Source organism: Panicum virgatum, chromosome 4K (genome assembly GCF_016808335.1).
Source record: "Panicum virgatum strain AP13 chromosome 4K, P.virgatum_v5, whole genome shotgun sequence".
NCBI classification, from domain to species: Eukaryota; Viridiplantae; Streptophyta; class Magnoliopsida; order Poales; family Poaceae; genus Panicum; species Panicum virgatum.
The window spans coordinates 34,732,370-34,747,168 of record NC_053139.1 but is presented as its reverse complement, the minus strand read 5'-3'; the positions used below and the strand labels follow the sequence as shown (position 1 = coordinate 34,747,168).

Below are 14,799 nucleotides of genomic sequence, written 5' to 3'. Positions count from 1 at the left end.
CCCAAGCAACATCTATCGGCCATACCATGCTGGAGTTCATTGCTACATGATCCAAAGGATAGATCCCTGTCTTCTTTTGCTTTGCCGCCGCTAGCTGCGCGAGAGGCCGGGATTGTAGCCGCGTATGGGCATCGGCGCCATGGCATTTGCTGCTAGTAAGTCGTAGGACCCATGCTCGCTTGGAGGCTTGTGGCGAGGTCGAGCCCCCAAATCTCCCTCTGATCATGCATGGTCAGGGATCGGGGGCCAGCGGCCTCCTTTCCAAGTGGGGGCTAGCATTGGCTTGTTGCTGCTGAGATGTGCATGATTTGGTCCTCTCTCTTTCTCTCAGTGCTTTGATCATGGCGCCGGCCCGGCCACCTGCCTGGTCTGATAAAACCTCTCCCTGCCCGGCTTGTTTCCCTGCTGCCTCTCGGCTGGGGCTGGGGCTGTTAGGAATCACCTCAGGTTCAGGTTCAGGCCGGGTCGCCCACCACAGACCCCGCCCACGCGCGCGCGCGCCATCCTTGTTCTGGCATTCTCCTTGCAGCCGTTTTATTAGGAAACGCTCCTCTTTCCGTTTTAGTAGCCAGGCCAGCTTGAGAGTTTTCAGAGGAACTTGTGAGAGTGTGCGCATCAGAAGTTTGGTCCATCCTTTGTGTTCTTGCTCCCTCTGTCTATATACCTGTGCCGGCCTTTGATCTTTCAGGTTGCTGCGTCGTGGGGGCGAGAGGCTACCGCTACCAGGAGAGAGGGGCAACGCAGTGGTGGTTGGCGTTTCAGTAGGCTGTCAGTGTTCCTCCCCTTGATTTGATAAGGTTTGGGTCCTCACTCTCTTTGAGCCTCTCCAAGATTGCTTTGCTTCCAAGAAGCCGTCTATGCTTAGCTGTAGTGTTGTTGCCATGTCAGCTGAGCCTGCTCTACTGATCACCCCCAGTGTCTGGATTCTCAATGTTCTTCAGTATTCTTGGTTGGTGGCATACTAGTATTATGCAGAAGTTTCTTGTGAGAAAATCCACTGTATCTAATCCTCTAGCTTTTCCCCGTTTGAAATTTGAGTCTCACATTCCTTAGTGTTGACCAACATCCTGTTTTACTGTGTGCTTTAAACGAGTACTTCAAGACACAAGCCTACCAAATAGGATACCCTTTTTTTTCTCAATCCTATAGTGTAGTTTATTTTCTGGGAGAAGCTCTCCTATGGCCTAGTTTAGTCTCTCATGTGCATCTCTGTTGCAATGTCCATGACAGATTGTCAGGTTACCTTTGCATTCTTTTATGTGGTTGGAGCAATCTGCTATGTTCTGCTAACCTTGTTCTGAGCAGTGTTCATGTCGCCACCGTTTATTCATTTATTCCACTCGCACTGCTGCTTTCAGGTCCTTTTTAATTCGGTACAACGTTTGACACCTCCCCGAGCCTGGTGGGAAGATGACCGGCAACGCGTCTTATCAGCAGCTCGGACTCGGAGTCGACGCCATGATGAGCGGCTGCTTCGTCAGCAGCGGCGCCGACACGCAGGTCTTCCATGATGGCAGCTTCGGCTTCGGCGAACCGGCGGATGCCGCCGCGAGCTTCTTGGTGGACGGCGGCTCGATGCTCGCCGGCCAGCTGCAGCTGATCCGCGCCGCTGCCACGCAGAGCGTGTCGCCGGAGGAGATGCGCGGCGGCGGCGGCGCCTACGGCCCGTCGCCCTCGGATGTCACCGTTGCTCATCACGCGCCAAAGGTGGCCAAGCTCGCCGGGGAGATGGAGACCAGCTGGATCCACGAGCCGTACTACTGCGGCCCCACATGGTTCTCCGGCGATGGCCTCCGGGACCCGTTCGCCGCGGCGGCGAGCGAGCTGTCGCTCAGGCTACGCGCCGGGTCGTCGTTGCCAGCCGGCGCCGTGAACATCAGCCTGCCGGACCAGTCCTCGGAGGTGAGCTGCTCCGGCTTGACCCACGCGAGCAGCAGCGCCGCCGGCAGCGCGTTCCAGACTCCCTGCGGCGGCGGCGGAGACATGGCACGTCCTGGGCCCCTGCACTTCTCGCAGGTCCTGCCGCGGTGGTCGGGGTACGCGCACGTCACGCAGCAGACGCTGGACGAGTTCGTCGTCTGCCTGCTGCAAGACGTGGCAATGTTCGCCGGCTCGGTCGGCGGCGGCGGCGGCGAGGCGAGCTGCCCGCTGCCCGTGTCGAGCTCCACCAAGACGACGTCCTCCAACGCGTCGGCGTTTCTCGGCTCGGAAGAGCACGCGCACCAGCAGCTGAAGAACGATCTCCAGAAGCTGCTACAGCTGGTGAGTGAGTCCAAACTCTCTCTCTTTTTTTTAATATGCTTTCAACCTTTGTTTGCGCCAAGTACCATTTGCAATATTGGGATTTCTCTCGATTCCCCATGGGAAAACAGAAAACTGAATTGTTTCCTGCCAAACTTTGTTTTAAAATCCATGCAAACCAAACGATGCTTGAGACATGACAAAGCTGTTATAACATTTATTAATGGTGGCAACAACAACTTTGGCGCAGCTGGACCAACGGTGCAACCAGTGCGTGGACGAGATCCAGAGCGCGGCGTCCAAGTACGGCGGCATGGCCGGCGGCGGCGGCGCCCTCCTGGCGCCGTTCGCGCACGGCGCGGTGTCCGCGGCGCACCGGAGGCTCCGGGCCCGGATCACGGGCGAGATCGCGGCGGCCTCGCGGAGAGGCGCGCCGCCGACGCTGACGCTGGCCGACAGGGAGCGGAGCTGGGAGTCGGCCTTCATCCAGAAGCACTGGGCGCTGCGGCAGCTCAGGCGCGGCGACCAGCAGTCGTGGCGGCCGCAGCGCGGCCTGCCGGAGAAGTCCGTCGCCGTGCTCAAGGCCTGGATGTTCGAGAACTTCCTCCGCCCGTAAGTCCAGCGCCAGAGAATGCCAACGCTCTGCTTCTGACATCACGTCAGGCAATGCCAAAATCGCTCTTGCCGCTAGAAAAGAGCGGCGTCTCTAGCCCCTCTCCTCATCTTCAACTCGAACACTTGGCACGGCTCAGAATTGCAAGTAGTACCCACCTGGTCTTGATGCAATCCAGTGTCTCTGTCTCGTTCAGGTATCCCAAGGACAACGAGAAGGAGATGCTGGCGGCGAGGAGCGGCCTGAGCAGGAGCCAGGTGCAGTTTCTGGCTTTCAGCATGCATGCCATACCATCTGATTGTGTACAGTTTCAGGATTCAGATCATGGGCTGGCCTCAGCAACTTTAACAAGAAGATTGATGTCATCTGATTGTACTGGGTTTTCTCTGCATTTGGCGCTGTCTGTCAGGTCTCCAACTGGTTCATCAACGCCCGTGTGAGACTGTGGAAGCCGATGATAGAGGAGATGTACGAGGATCTCAAGAAGGCATCCGGAGGCGGCGAGGGCGTGGCCGCCTGAAGATCAGAGCAGCAGAGCTGGGTTTCCACGTCCAGGATGGGAGTTTCTGTAAAATCTCAGCACTGCTCTGGGACCTGTTGTACGAGCATTGATGCCACCCTGTTATCTATATTTGCATAACCGTACAACCTTCCTGGCGTATGTATGTATAAAATTGCTAGTATATATGCAGGTTGCATTGTAGACACTTTTTTGCCACATCCTATCCTCGAGTTCTTTTTTCTACCTGCAAATTGCAGTTGTTGGATCGGCTCTGAATGCCAGAAAGTGAAGTCTGAATCTCATGCAGGTAAGGCCAAATCGCCAGTTTAGTTTGCACTTATCACTGGTCAGGTGGGAGAACAAGACTTTCTTGAATGCATCGTGTCATTTGCAGATAGTTTGAAAGTTTAAACGATTGGGAATCAAAGTCTGTGCACATTCTTTTTGAAATCAAAGTCTGCACATTCTGTAGCTGAACTTGAAACATTCTCATTCAAAAAAAAAAGAAAAAAAAAGAGAAAGCCCCTGCAAGGCTGCAACATGAAAAGTGAAGCAACCATTTGCTGTTGTGTTTGGTTTGAGGGTGAAAAAAATTTCATCCTACTTTGACCACTAATTAGAGTATTAAATGAAGTCTAATTACAAAATCTCCTCCACAACTATGGGTACTGTAGCAGCAATGTACATAATGAGGTCTTTGACCGTGTGACTAGAGGAGGATTTGACCTTAGTTACTGTAGCATTACTGTATCTAATCATAGATTAATTAGGTTTATTAGATTCGGCGCGCAAAATTACACTCATTTCTGAAAAAGTTTTACAAACAGATTTTATTTAGTACTTCATGCATGTAAAATTCTGTTTTCGAAAAAACTTTTTGAGGTGGAACCAAACATAGCACAAGGATCCAATCAGCAACAGCGGCATGCTTGTACTTGCGGTCAATTTTCAGTCGATCGATGTTCAGGTGATGGAACGGCATTACAGTTACACTACCACCAGTCCACCACCACATGATTGCCGGTAACAGTGAAAGGCTTGGGCAGGCTTTGAAAGTGCCCGCAAGTACAAGCATGCCGCTGTTGCTGATTGGATCCTTGTGCCTGCATTCTACTGCTCCATGTTGCAGCCCAAGTTGTTGTTCACGGATTTCATCGGCTGCACCTGCACATGAAAAGTTTGGCACCTGCTTTGGCTTGTGCATCCAAACTGGAGACCTGGGTGTACAAAATGAACAGGTAGATGGTTTCCTACGAGGCTAGGCCCTATCTCGATGGGCTGTTTGTTTCGACAAATGAACAATTGGTTTGGCCCCTCTCAGCGCCCCCCCACCCCCCTGTTCAGAGCATTCTTACCGGAGCTTTTCTCATGTTGCTCCATTTTCAGGTTTTGTTTCCTAGTTTGCTCCTACACGTATCAACCGAGTTTGCATTGTAACCTACTTCTAAATTCATAGTTTTTGCTATACATCTGCATATATATTTATGTCTGGGTATATTACAAAGTCTATAAATCTTTAAAAATTAAAACGACTAATAATTTGGAATAGAGAGAGTATGACTCTACCTCGTAACACAGGCTTCCAAATTTGCACTGCACGTATCAACTAAACTAGGATGAGCAAGAAAGAGAGACATCAACCAAGTAGACTTGATATGATCTTCATGACATACTCGTGTGCTCTTCATATAATTTGTCAAAACTGTTATCCGCAAACGCACGTGGGCGGGGCCGGGAGCAGTGGCGAGCGGCACGACGGCTCAGCGAGGCGGGGCGTGCGGCGTGTCGCGGCGTGCGCGGCGAGGTCGTGCGCACGCTGCCACGGCTCGCGCGGCATGGGTAGCGGGCGGCAGCAGCGGTGCTCGCGCGTGTGCGTGTGCGCGGGCCGCGCGTGGGGTCGGCCGGGGGTGGTGCGCGCGCACAGGTGCGCGAGCGTGGTCGGGGCGGCGTGCGGGCGTGGTCGGGCTGGGTGCGCGCGGGGCTCGTTAGCAGAGGAAGGAGAGAGGAGAAGGGAGGAGGGAAAAAGAAAAAGAAAAGGAAAAAGAAAAAGGGGAGGGAAAAAGAAAAGAGAGAGAGGAAGAGAAAGAGAGAGAAAGGGGGAGGGGGATCGCGCCGGTGCCGATCGCGGCGGGCGGTCGCGCGTGGCCGACAGGCAGCCAAGCGGCACGAGATGAGACGACGGCGAGGAAAAAGAGAAGTAAAGGTGGAACGACGCTTGAAATCGGGTGTCGGGACGGAGATCTGACGAGACGGTTTCGGGGAAAGGGGCTCAGAGATTTAGGAAGGTTTGAACTCAACGATAAAAACTTTGAAAAGAAATATTTTAGCGCGTGGTTTAATTCGGTAAATTTTTGGGATGTCACAAACCTACCCCACTTAAAATGAATCTCGTCCTCGAGATTCGCCTGGCTCCTGAATAGATGGGGAAACTCCTTCAGAGCGTCTTCGCGTTCCCATGTATCTTCTTCTACTCCGTGTCTGCTCCACTGAACTCTGCAAATCCGTACTTCGGAGTTTCTTGTCCTCCTAGTGACCGTGTCCAGAATCTTGAATGGTATTTCCTGGTATCGCAGGTCTGGCTGCAGATCTATCGTTTCTATTGGCACGTGTTCTACCTCGGGTACTCTCAAACACCTTCTTAATTGTGAGACATGAAACACTAGGTGTATATCCGACATTTCTTCTGGTAGCTCTAGATGGTACGCTACTGCTCCAACCTTCTTCAGAACTTGGTACGGTCCAATGTACCGAGGGGTCAACTTTCCTTGTACCTGAAACCTTCGGGTTCCTCGAATGGGTGAAAGCTTGAGATAGACGAAATCTCCTGGGTTGAAACTTATTTCCCGTCTTTCCTTGTCCGCGTAGCTCTTCTGTCGAGACTGGGCTGCTTTCAGCTTTTCTCTAATCTCGGCAACTCTTTCTTCTACTTCCTTTATGAGTGCGGGTCTGACTAGGGCACATTCTCCAACCTCTGACCACATCAGGGGAGTCCTGCATTTTCTGCCATAAAGAGCTTCAAATGGTGACATTCCTAAACTCGCTTGATAACTGTTGTTGTATGAAAATTCCGCATAGGGTAAACTTTGCTCCCAATCCTTGCCATAGGTAAGGACACATGCTCTCAACATATCCTCCATGATCTGATTCACCCTTTCTGTCTGGCCATCCGTTTGCGGGTGATAAGCGGAGCTGAAATCCAACTTGTTGCCCATGGCTTTATGCAGACTTTTCCAAAACCTAGAGGTGAACTGGGTCCCTCTATCTGAAACAATTTTGCTAGGCACACCATGCAACTTTACTATGTTTTCCACATAAAGCTTTGCTAGCTTTTCTCCACCGTAATTTGTCCGTACGGGTATGAAATGAGCCGATTTAGTGAGTCGGTCCACAATTACCCATATGGAGTCGTGTCCTTTCTGTGTTTTGGGCAAACCCACTACAAAGTCCATTCCTATCTCATCCCATTTCCAAACCGTGATGGGTAGGGGTTGCCCAAACTGTGATGGGTAGTTTGAGCCTTGATCCTTTGACAAGTATCGCAATGGGCGACAAACCGTGCAATATCCGCCTTCATTCCTTTCCACCAATATTTTTGTTTTAAGTCCATATACATCTTGGTGGATCCTGGGTGGATGGAGTAGACCGAGTTATGGGCTTCATCCATGATTATTTGTCGGATGTCTCCTTTCCGGGGCACACAAATTCTATCTTTATACCATAAGGTTCCCTCATTATCCACTCTAAAATCTGGCGCCTTATTTTCTCCAGTTTGTGTTCGGATTCCCATCAAGTCCTTGTTCGAACTTTGAGCCTTTCTGATTCTGTCTTCTATTGTTGATTGGACGTTCAGCACGTGGCTGGAGCATCGAGGGACAATGTGCACATTCAATCGTGTCAATTCCTCTCGCAGATGATCATCCTTGGGTCCATAGGATTTCCGGCTTAAGGCATCGGCCACTACGTTCGCCTTGCCGGGGTGGTAATGGATTTCCAAATTATAATCCTTAACCAATTCCAATCATCTTCTTTGCCTTAAGTTCAAATCCGGCTGGGTGAAGATATACTTCAAACTCTTATGGTCGGTGTAAATCTCACACTTATTTCCAATTAAATAATGTCTCCAAATCTTAAGGGCATGCACTACGGCTGCAAATTCTAAATCATGGGTTGGATAATTCAACTCGTGAGGCCTGAGTTGGCGGGAAGCATATGCAACAACTTTCCCATCTTGCATTAGTACACAACCCAATCATTGTCGGAATGCATCACAATAGATGACAAAATCCCGATGAATATCCGGTAGGGTCAGCATTGGGGCAGTTGTCAATCTTCTCTTCAATTCTTGGAAACTTCTTTCACATGACTCTGTCCAGTTGAATTTCTTATTCTTCTTGAGCAGCTCTGTCATGGGCCGGGCTATCTTGGAAAATCCTTCAATGAACCTCCGATAATACCCAGCTAATCCAAGAAAGCTTCTGATTTCACTAACATTGGTCGGTTGCTGCCAGTTGAAAACTGCTTCGACCTTCTCGGGGTCCACTGCTACTCCTTCTGCGGTTAGAATATGTCCAAGAAAAGCTACTTTCTCAAGCCAAAATTCACACTTACTGAATTTTGCATAGAGTTTATTTGCTCTCAACTTTTCCATAACTACCCTCAGGTGTTGCTCATGCTCCTGGACACTCTTCGAGTAAATAAGTATGTCATCGATGAAGACTACGACAAACTTATCTAACTCTTCCATAAACACCTTGTTCATGAGGTTCATGAAATAAGCAGGTGCACTGGTGAGTCCAAAAGACATCACGGTGAACTCAAACTGCCCGTATCGGTTAACAAAGGGTGTCTTTGGGATGTCGCTTTCTCTTATCTTGAGCTGGAAATATCCTGACCTCAGATCAATCTTGGAGAAGTATTTGGCTCATTTTAGTTGATCGAAAAGGTCATCAATCCTGGGAAGGGGGTACTTATTCTTGATTGTAACTTCGTTCAGTGCCCGGTAATCTACACACAACCTCATACTCCCATCCTTCTTCTTGACAAATAGGACTGGGGCTCCCCAAAGCGACGAGCTTGGTCTGATGAAGCTAATTCGTTGTAATTCTTCCAGTTGCTTCTTTAATTCTGCCAATTTGGAGGCTGCCATCCTATAGGGTCTCTTGGCTATAGGGGCAGTTCCAGGGACAAGGTCGATAACAAACTCTATATCCATATCTGGTGTCATCCCAAGAAGTTCTTCCGGGAAAACATCTGGGTACTCATTTACTACTGGGACTTCTTCCGAGGATTTGGCTTCCATTCTAAACATCATTGGGTTATGAGACCATTGTGTCGGCTTAACCAGTCCATTCCAAGGATCACGTCTATTCCCTTAGACTTAAGTACTACTAGGTCTGCTAAAAATTCTACCCCACTTAAATTGATCCTTACCCGTAGACAACCCAGTTGACACTTGATGTCACCTCCAGTCGTCCGGGTTAATAGGGGTGTTTTAGTAGTATTGTAGGTATATTGTGCTTTTCTACAAAACTCGAGGATATGAACGAGTGTGATGCTCCAAAATCAAATAGTACTGTTGCAAGAGCTGAGCTGACTAGGTACTCACCAAGCACTACGCCCTGAGCTCCTTGAGCCTCCTGCGCGTTGATGTGGTTGACGCAGGCTCGTCCAAATGACTGCTGGGGCTACCTCATCTGCTGACTGTTGTTGTTGGTGTTGTTGTTGTTGTGGATGGGCACTCGGTTGGCACCTGACAAAACTGGCCTTGGTCCATTCACCGTGTTGGAGAAGGCTGATGTAGCAGGCTTGTTCTTGGCATATGGGCAGTTAGCAATGAAATGCCCTATCTCTCAGTAGTTGAAACAGACCCTAGCATTGGTGTTGTTGGTGATGACTTGACTGGCATTGCTCTGCGGGGCCCTCATGGTGTTCTGGCTCCTGAGCTGTGTGTTAGGGGCCTGTGGGCTTGTCACCTGAGATTGAGTCCTATACTGCATTGGGGCCTGGGATCTTGGTGCTGTGTAGCTGAAGCTTCTTGGTTTCTGGAAACTTGCGCTTGTTATCCTTCCTTTCTTCAATTTTGGCCCTTTCTGTAAGAATCGCCTTGTTCATCAGAGTATTGAAGTCGGGGTAGATCTGAGGGGTAAGCAAGGTCCGGAGTTCTGGGTTTAGTCCCTTCTTGAACATGTCCTACTTCTTTTCATCATCGTTCAACTCTTCTGGTGCATATCGGGCCAACTCCGTGAACTGATGGGTGTACTCTTCCACCGACATGCTTCCTTGCTGCAGTGCGCGGAACTCATCCGCCTTGCGCTTCATGGTGGCCAAAGGGATATGATAGCGGCGGAATTCCTTCACAAATTCCTTCCATGTGATGGTGGAGGCATCTTCGGCAGCGGCACAGTAATTCTCCCACCAGGCTAGAGCAGTCCCGGTGAGTTGGTGTGCTGCCAGAAGAACTTTGTTCCGATCTTGGCATTCAAACGGCTCGAGCTTCCTCTGGATCACACGAAGCCAGTCGTCTGCATCCAAGGGGTTGCTGGATCCGGCAAAGGTGGGCGGCTTGGTCCTCAGAAAAGCTGTCAGCTTGTCGTTCATGGTTTGCTCTCGAGGCCGCTTGTTGATGAGTGCATTGGCCAGTGTTTCCAATATGAGGGTCTGGTTGTGGATTATCTGTGCCAGGTCCCCGAGGGGTGGTGGTGGTGGCAGTGGCACTTCTCCTTGATTTTCTCCGTGGTTCTGGCTCACTTCCTGTTCTTCCTGAGGAGGGTTCTGTCCATTAGGCTGCACTCCCGTACCAGCGACTGCAGGGTTTCGAATGCGGGAGGCCCTCGTAACGCTTCGGGAAGCCATCTGTAGAATTGGTAGAGTTTTTGAGAGATTGGGATTAAGTGATGTTTAAGTTGTTTAATTCGTATATTTGAAAAGGCAGAATCTACCTTCTGCCGATAAACACACAACTAACAAGCACACAAACATAAACAACAAGCACACACTACTTCATTACCGCAAGGGAGGGTACAACATGGGAACAAGACTAAAACGCGTACTACACGTCCGGGTACAGGTTCACACTTCAGAGTACAACTTAAGCCAGTGGAGCTGGGAGGTACAACACTAGGGTGGCGTCAGGCATTCTACTCGCGGGGCGAGCCTTCTTCCAGGGCGGAGTGTGCGAGTAGTCCTTGCTCGCCGTCCTCTAGGTTTCTATTTTCCAAGGGTTGCGTAGCAGTTTCTCTTTCGATGGCGGCAGTAGGCCCTTCGGGGTTCTCGGGTGGGGCTTGTGGGGTTCCAAAGAGTGGTCCCCATCCTATGACGGGCGTCCCGAGTAGAATATGGTCTTCTCCTATTGCCGGGACTGGTTTTCCACTTCTGGTCCATTCTTGTATACACAGGTCTCGGGCTTGCCTGAGGCTTTCCTGAGCAACTGCTTCACTGCTGACCGCGGCTGCGGCTCTTGCCTTGGCTTGGGCTGCTCGGATCTGTTGCAGTCTTACCGCGAGCTCTGCTTGCTCGGCTCGATGGGTCTGCTCCCTCAGAATGTTGTCTTGCTCATCAAAGAGCTGATCCAAGGAGGCTAGGTAAGTAGCCACTTGGTATAGGGGGTCTTCTTCTTGGCGGCGCCATTACAGATTTCTCATGCGTGCTTCCCAAACTAGGGTTCTGATGGCCGGCGGAAAGAACCTCATTGGTGTGGAAGCGAGGTGTCTTTCAAAAATCCGGCATAGGTAACGGAGTGCCTTTCTGACGGCCAAGGGATAGGTGTCTTGGTGCCTAAATCCTGTAGCGGTCACTCGCCATGGCTGGATGTCGGGGTAGCGGTCACTTCTGGCGATGACCAGGATCACCCTGCAGCGGAGGGTACCATGGTGCTCGTACTCTCTGCTGTAGTACCTTGGGTGTTCCATAACGCCAGGGCTTTCCAGAGCATTGATCAAGAGGCTGGGGAAGCCAGGTGCAGCTTGGCAATTACCCTGGGTCCATCCTTCCTCAGCCATTTGAAAACAAAGATAGGGTGAACAGATTTTGCACGAGTGTTCGGGTACAAAGGGAACAGATGGTATTTATTACTGCAATATGGGGAATACAGATTTCATGGATACAAGATTATAAGGATAGGGTTCTTGCTCGGAGTGCTACTCCTATCATGGGAACTCTTCCTCGATCCGAATAGGGCGCTTCTTTGGTGGAAGGTATTGATCCATCACATCATCTTTAGTCTGAGTACCCTTATCCCAATGGGTTTCTTCAGGTTATTCCTCTTCAGTCTGAGTGCCTATATCCCAATGGGTTTCTTCGGGTTCTTCCTCTTCAGTCTGAGTGCCTCTGTCCCAATGGGTTTCTTCGGGTTCTTCCTCTATGTTGGCGCTCCTTAAGTATCCATTTTATCCCCTGTTTAACTTTGATAATGGCATAAATTTAATATCAGAATCGTTAACCATCCTAACCTCGGCCCAATTATTGGTCGTTTTCGCGTTTGCACATATATTTTGGAGGTACTTTGTTTTTGCAGGTTTTTGACCAATTTTGGAGCATGAAATGGCGAGGCCCACGATCACGCGATGACACGAAGAAAGACGAAGGCCAAAGCCCGAACAAAGGATTGAATGCCATGATGATTAGAGGCCCGTTCATGCACATCCACCGTCCAATGAAGCCCAAAGGACAAAGCCCACAAGATAAGATCAAGATACTTCGGGGCTAAGCAAAGCAAAGAGATATTTAAGGAAGGATTTTCTATCCTATCCTTTTCTTCGAAGAAATCTCGAAGATAACGACGTCTAATGGGGTGCAATCGTGAAAGACATAAACTCTAGAATATTCCAGGAGACTTGGGGAGAAAGATGAACACGAGACGGCGAAGGAAAGAGCCACGCTGGCTGGCCTAGGCCCATTGGGCCGGCCGGCCCAGCCCTTTTTTAGGTCGGTTCGGCCTCCCCTTTGACCGAGGGTTCCCTGAGGCTATTTAAAGACCCCTCCCTAAGGTTCACGCAGAGATCAATTCGGGAAGATGACGCCAAGGAGCAGGGAAGATAGAGGGACACCTCTCGGAGAGCCGAGGGTCGTGCTAGTTGTCTAGGGTTCGCCCTAGCCGACGTGGGAACCTTGCAAGGAAGACCACGTCCGAGTTCTGGAGCTAGGATCATCAAGATCAAGGTAGGGCCCCGGTTGTGATCTTGTGATGTACAATCATTCATGGTGAAGTTATTTGTGATTCCGAATGTTTAGCGACCATGTTCTCTCTTTCGATTTCGTTCTTTTCTTTGGGTTTGCTTCATCCTAGATCTATTATCGAGATAGATCGCTTAGCATGATCTTGTAGTCATGGTGGCTAGAGGTTCATGGCGGAACTACCAAAGGGGGTTCGACTTGCTTCAGGGTATTTCGTTCAAAAGGGGGGCGTCGTGACATGCCGTCTCCATAGAGTAGGCGGAGTATCGAGGGATCGGATTGGAGATTTTGGGTTTAAAGAGGCTTTTCATTGAGATTCACATCTACCTTACTTCACTTCATCTAGCTGGAATTACAACATATGCATGATCTAGGTGATCTAGATTGGTTATCTCTAACTTTCTCTTGCTACGTTCGGTGTTTGTCGTTTTTAGTAGATTAGATTCGTTTTCACCATCTCATCACAAAGGAATCTCTATGCTAGTAGATTGTTTCTTGTCTCTTTGGTTCCGTAGATTGATAAACCTTGGGGGAATACTTTGAGGGAAAAGCTACACGAAATCGTGCGCTTGCGGTATATAAATCGAGGGCGTTAAGGAGCGTCAACAAGCTTTTCTGGCGCCGTTGCCGGGGAACCATCGATTTAAGATCCAATCTTACTTGCATTCGTAAATATTTCTTGATTTTTCTTTTTGACCTTTTTTTAGATCTCTTATTTTTCTGAGCTAACTAACTAAAAAAAAGATCTATCCCACAAAAATCAATCTAAGCTAGAGTTTGCTTTATTTTGCTTTATTTTTCTTTTATGTTCATCTTTTAGATCTCGTATATATTTTTCTTTTTCACTAACCCCTAACAGGAGATGGACGGGAGCCTCTCCAACAAACCCGAAAATTTTGTGGATGATCCAGAAAAAATTTACAGGCAAAGGAGACGAGAAGCACGATCAAGGAAGCCGGAACTAGTAGAGCCAAAAGTTGAAGCCGACGATTCATCGTCTTCACCTCAAGTAACTCCACCAACAAGTCCAAAGGAGGCGCCACTTCACCAAGGGATGGCGCTACCGGAGCCGGAGCGTACGATCGGAGAGCTTTGCACTCTGGACGTTCGGGACTTGCCGATCCAAAATCTCGACAACATTGGAGTACCGTTCGAGATCAAAACTTCAATCATAAGGATGGTGCAAAGCTCGCCCTTCACTGGAAAATAAGACGCTAATCTACATCTTCAAGCGTTCCTCCAACTATGCCGCACCTTTGACATGCAAGGGATGACTCAAGATCAAATAAGAGCGAGGCTCTTTCCGTTCTCTCTACTTGGGAGAGCGCTGCAATGGTTTCATTCTCTACCACTGCGCACGGTGCAAAATTGGGAGTCCTTGATTAAAGAATTCATGACGGAGTTCTACTCGCCGTGCAAGACCCAGATTCTGCGCAACAAGATTGCAACATTCGCGCAAGCCCCGACGGAGACTATTGCGGAAGCCTATGAGCGCTTCAATGACTACATCCGCGCCGTACCTCATCACAAGTTTTCAAGGGAGGATGTGGTCCAGAAGTTCTATCAAGGCCTCACTACTGCATCAAGGGGGATCATTGACGCATCGGCCGTAGGTTCTATCATTGAGCTCACGCCTACTCAAGTTTTCAAGCTATTCAAGAAGGTGGCGGACAATGACGCATGGGCATCATCGGGGCGCCTACAACCACTCCAAGCCGTGGGCGCCGTGAAGAGTGTATTACAAGTGGAACGCGAAGAAGTGCTAGAAGGAAAGATCGACTTGCTCATGAGAAGGTTGGAGAAGATGGAAGTGGAAAAGAGAGAAGCCCAAGCTATCGATTTAAAGGCGGCCGAAGCAAGGTCTACATGTGAAGAATGTGGAGAGTACGGCCATGTCCAAAAGAATTGCCCGGAGGAAGCCAAGATGCTCGACTATATGAAGAAGGGAGAATGGATTCCGCCAACCAACTTCCGCTACGGGCAAGGTAGACCCCAATTTAATGCAAGCTCTTCCATTCAAAACTCGGTGCCTCTTCGTATACAATTGAAGGAGTTCATGGAGGAGCAAGGCAAGATCAACAAGGACACCGTCACCAAGTTCAAGGCTATGGACAAGATCTTGGAGAACATTGATGGCAAGGTGACAAAGGTCGGGAGCTCTCACCTTCAAGTACTCAACATGATGAAGATGCTAGAAACACAAGTAGCCCAGCTCGCCGGACGCTTATCTAGCAATGAAGGAAAATTGCCCGGGCAACCTCAAAGTCCGGAG

At 49.6% G+C, this 14,799-nt stretch overlaps 1 protein-coding gene across 3 annotated transcripts; it reads left to right on the top strand.

Moving 5' to 3' along the window:
• On the top strand, positions 1-3,599 carry LOC120704869 (homeobox protein ATH1-like). Of its 3 annotated transcripts, XM_039989405.1 has the most exons (6): positions 1-608; positions 689-797; positions 1,359-2,262; positions 2,492-2,853; positions 3,051-3,111; positions 3,264-3,599. In XM_039989405.1, the coding sequence occupies exons 3-6, from the start codon at positions 1,411-1,413 to the stop codon at positions 3,372-3,374; spliced, it is 1,386 nt and encodes a 461-aa protein (XP_039845339.1). In that variant the 5' UTR covers positions 1-608; positions 689-797; positions 1,359-1,410; the 3' UTR covers positions 3,375-3,599. The 3 variants fall into 3 exon arrangements, with proteins under 3 accessions (XP_039845339.1, XP_039845338.1, XP_039845340.1); XM_039989404.1 differs by having other exon boundaries at positions 1-797; XM_039989406.1 differs by lacking the exons at positions 1-608; positions 689-797 and adding an exon at positions 836-1,238.
• The last annotated feature ends 11,200 nt before the right edge of the window (positions 3,600-14,799 follow it).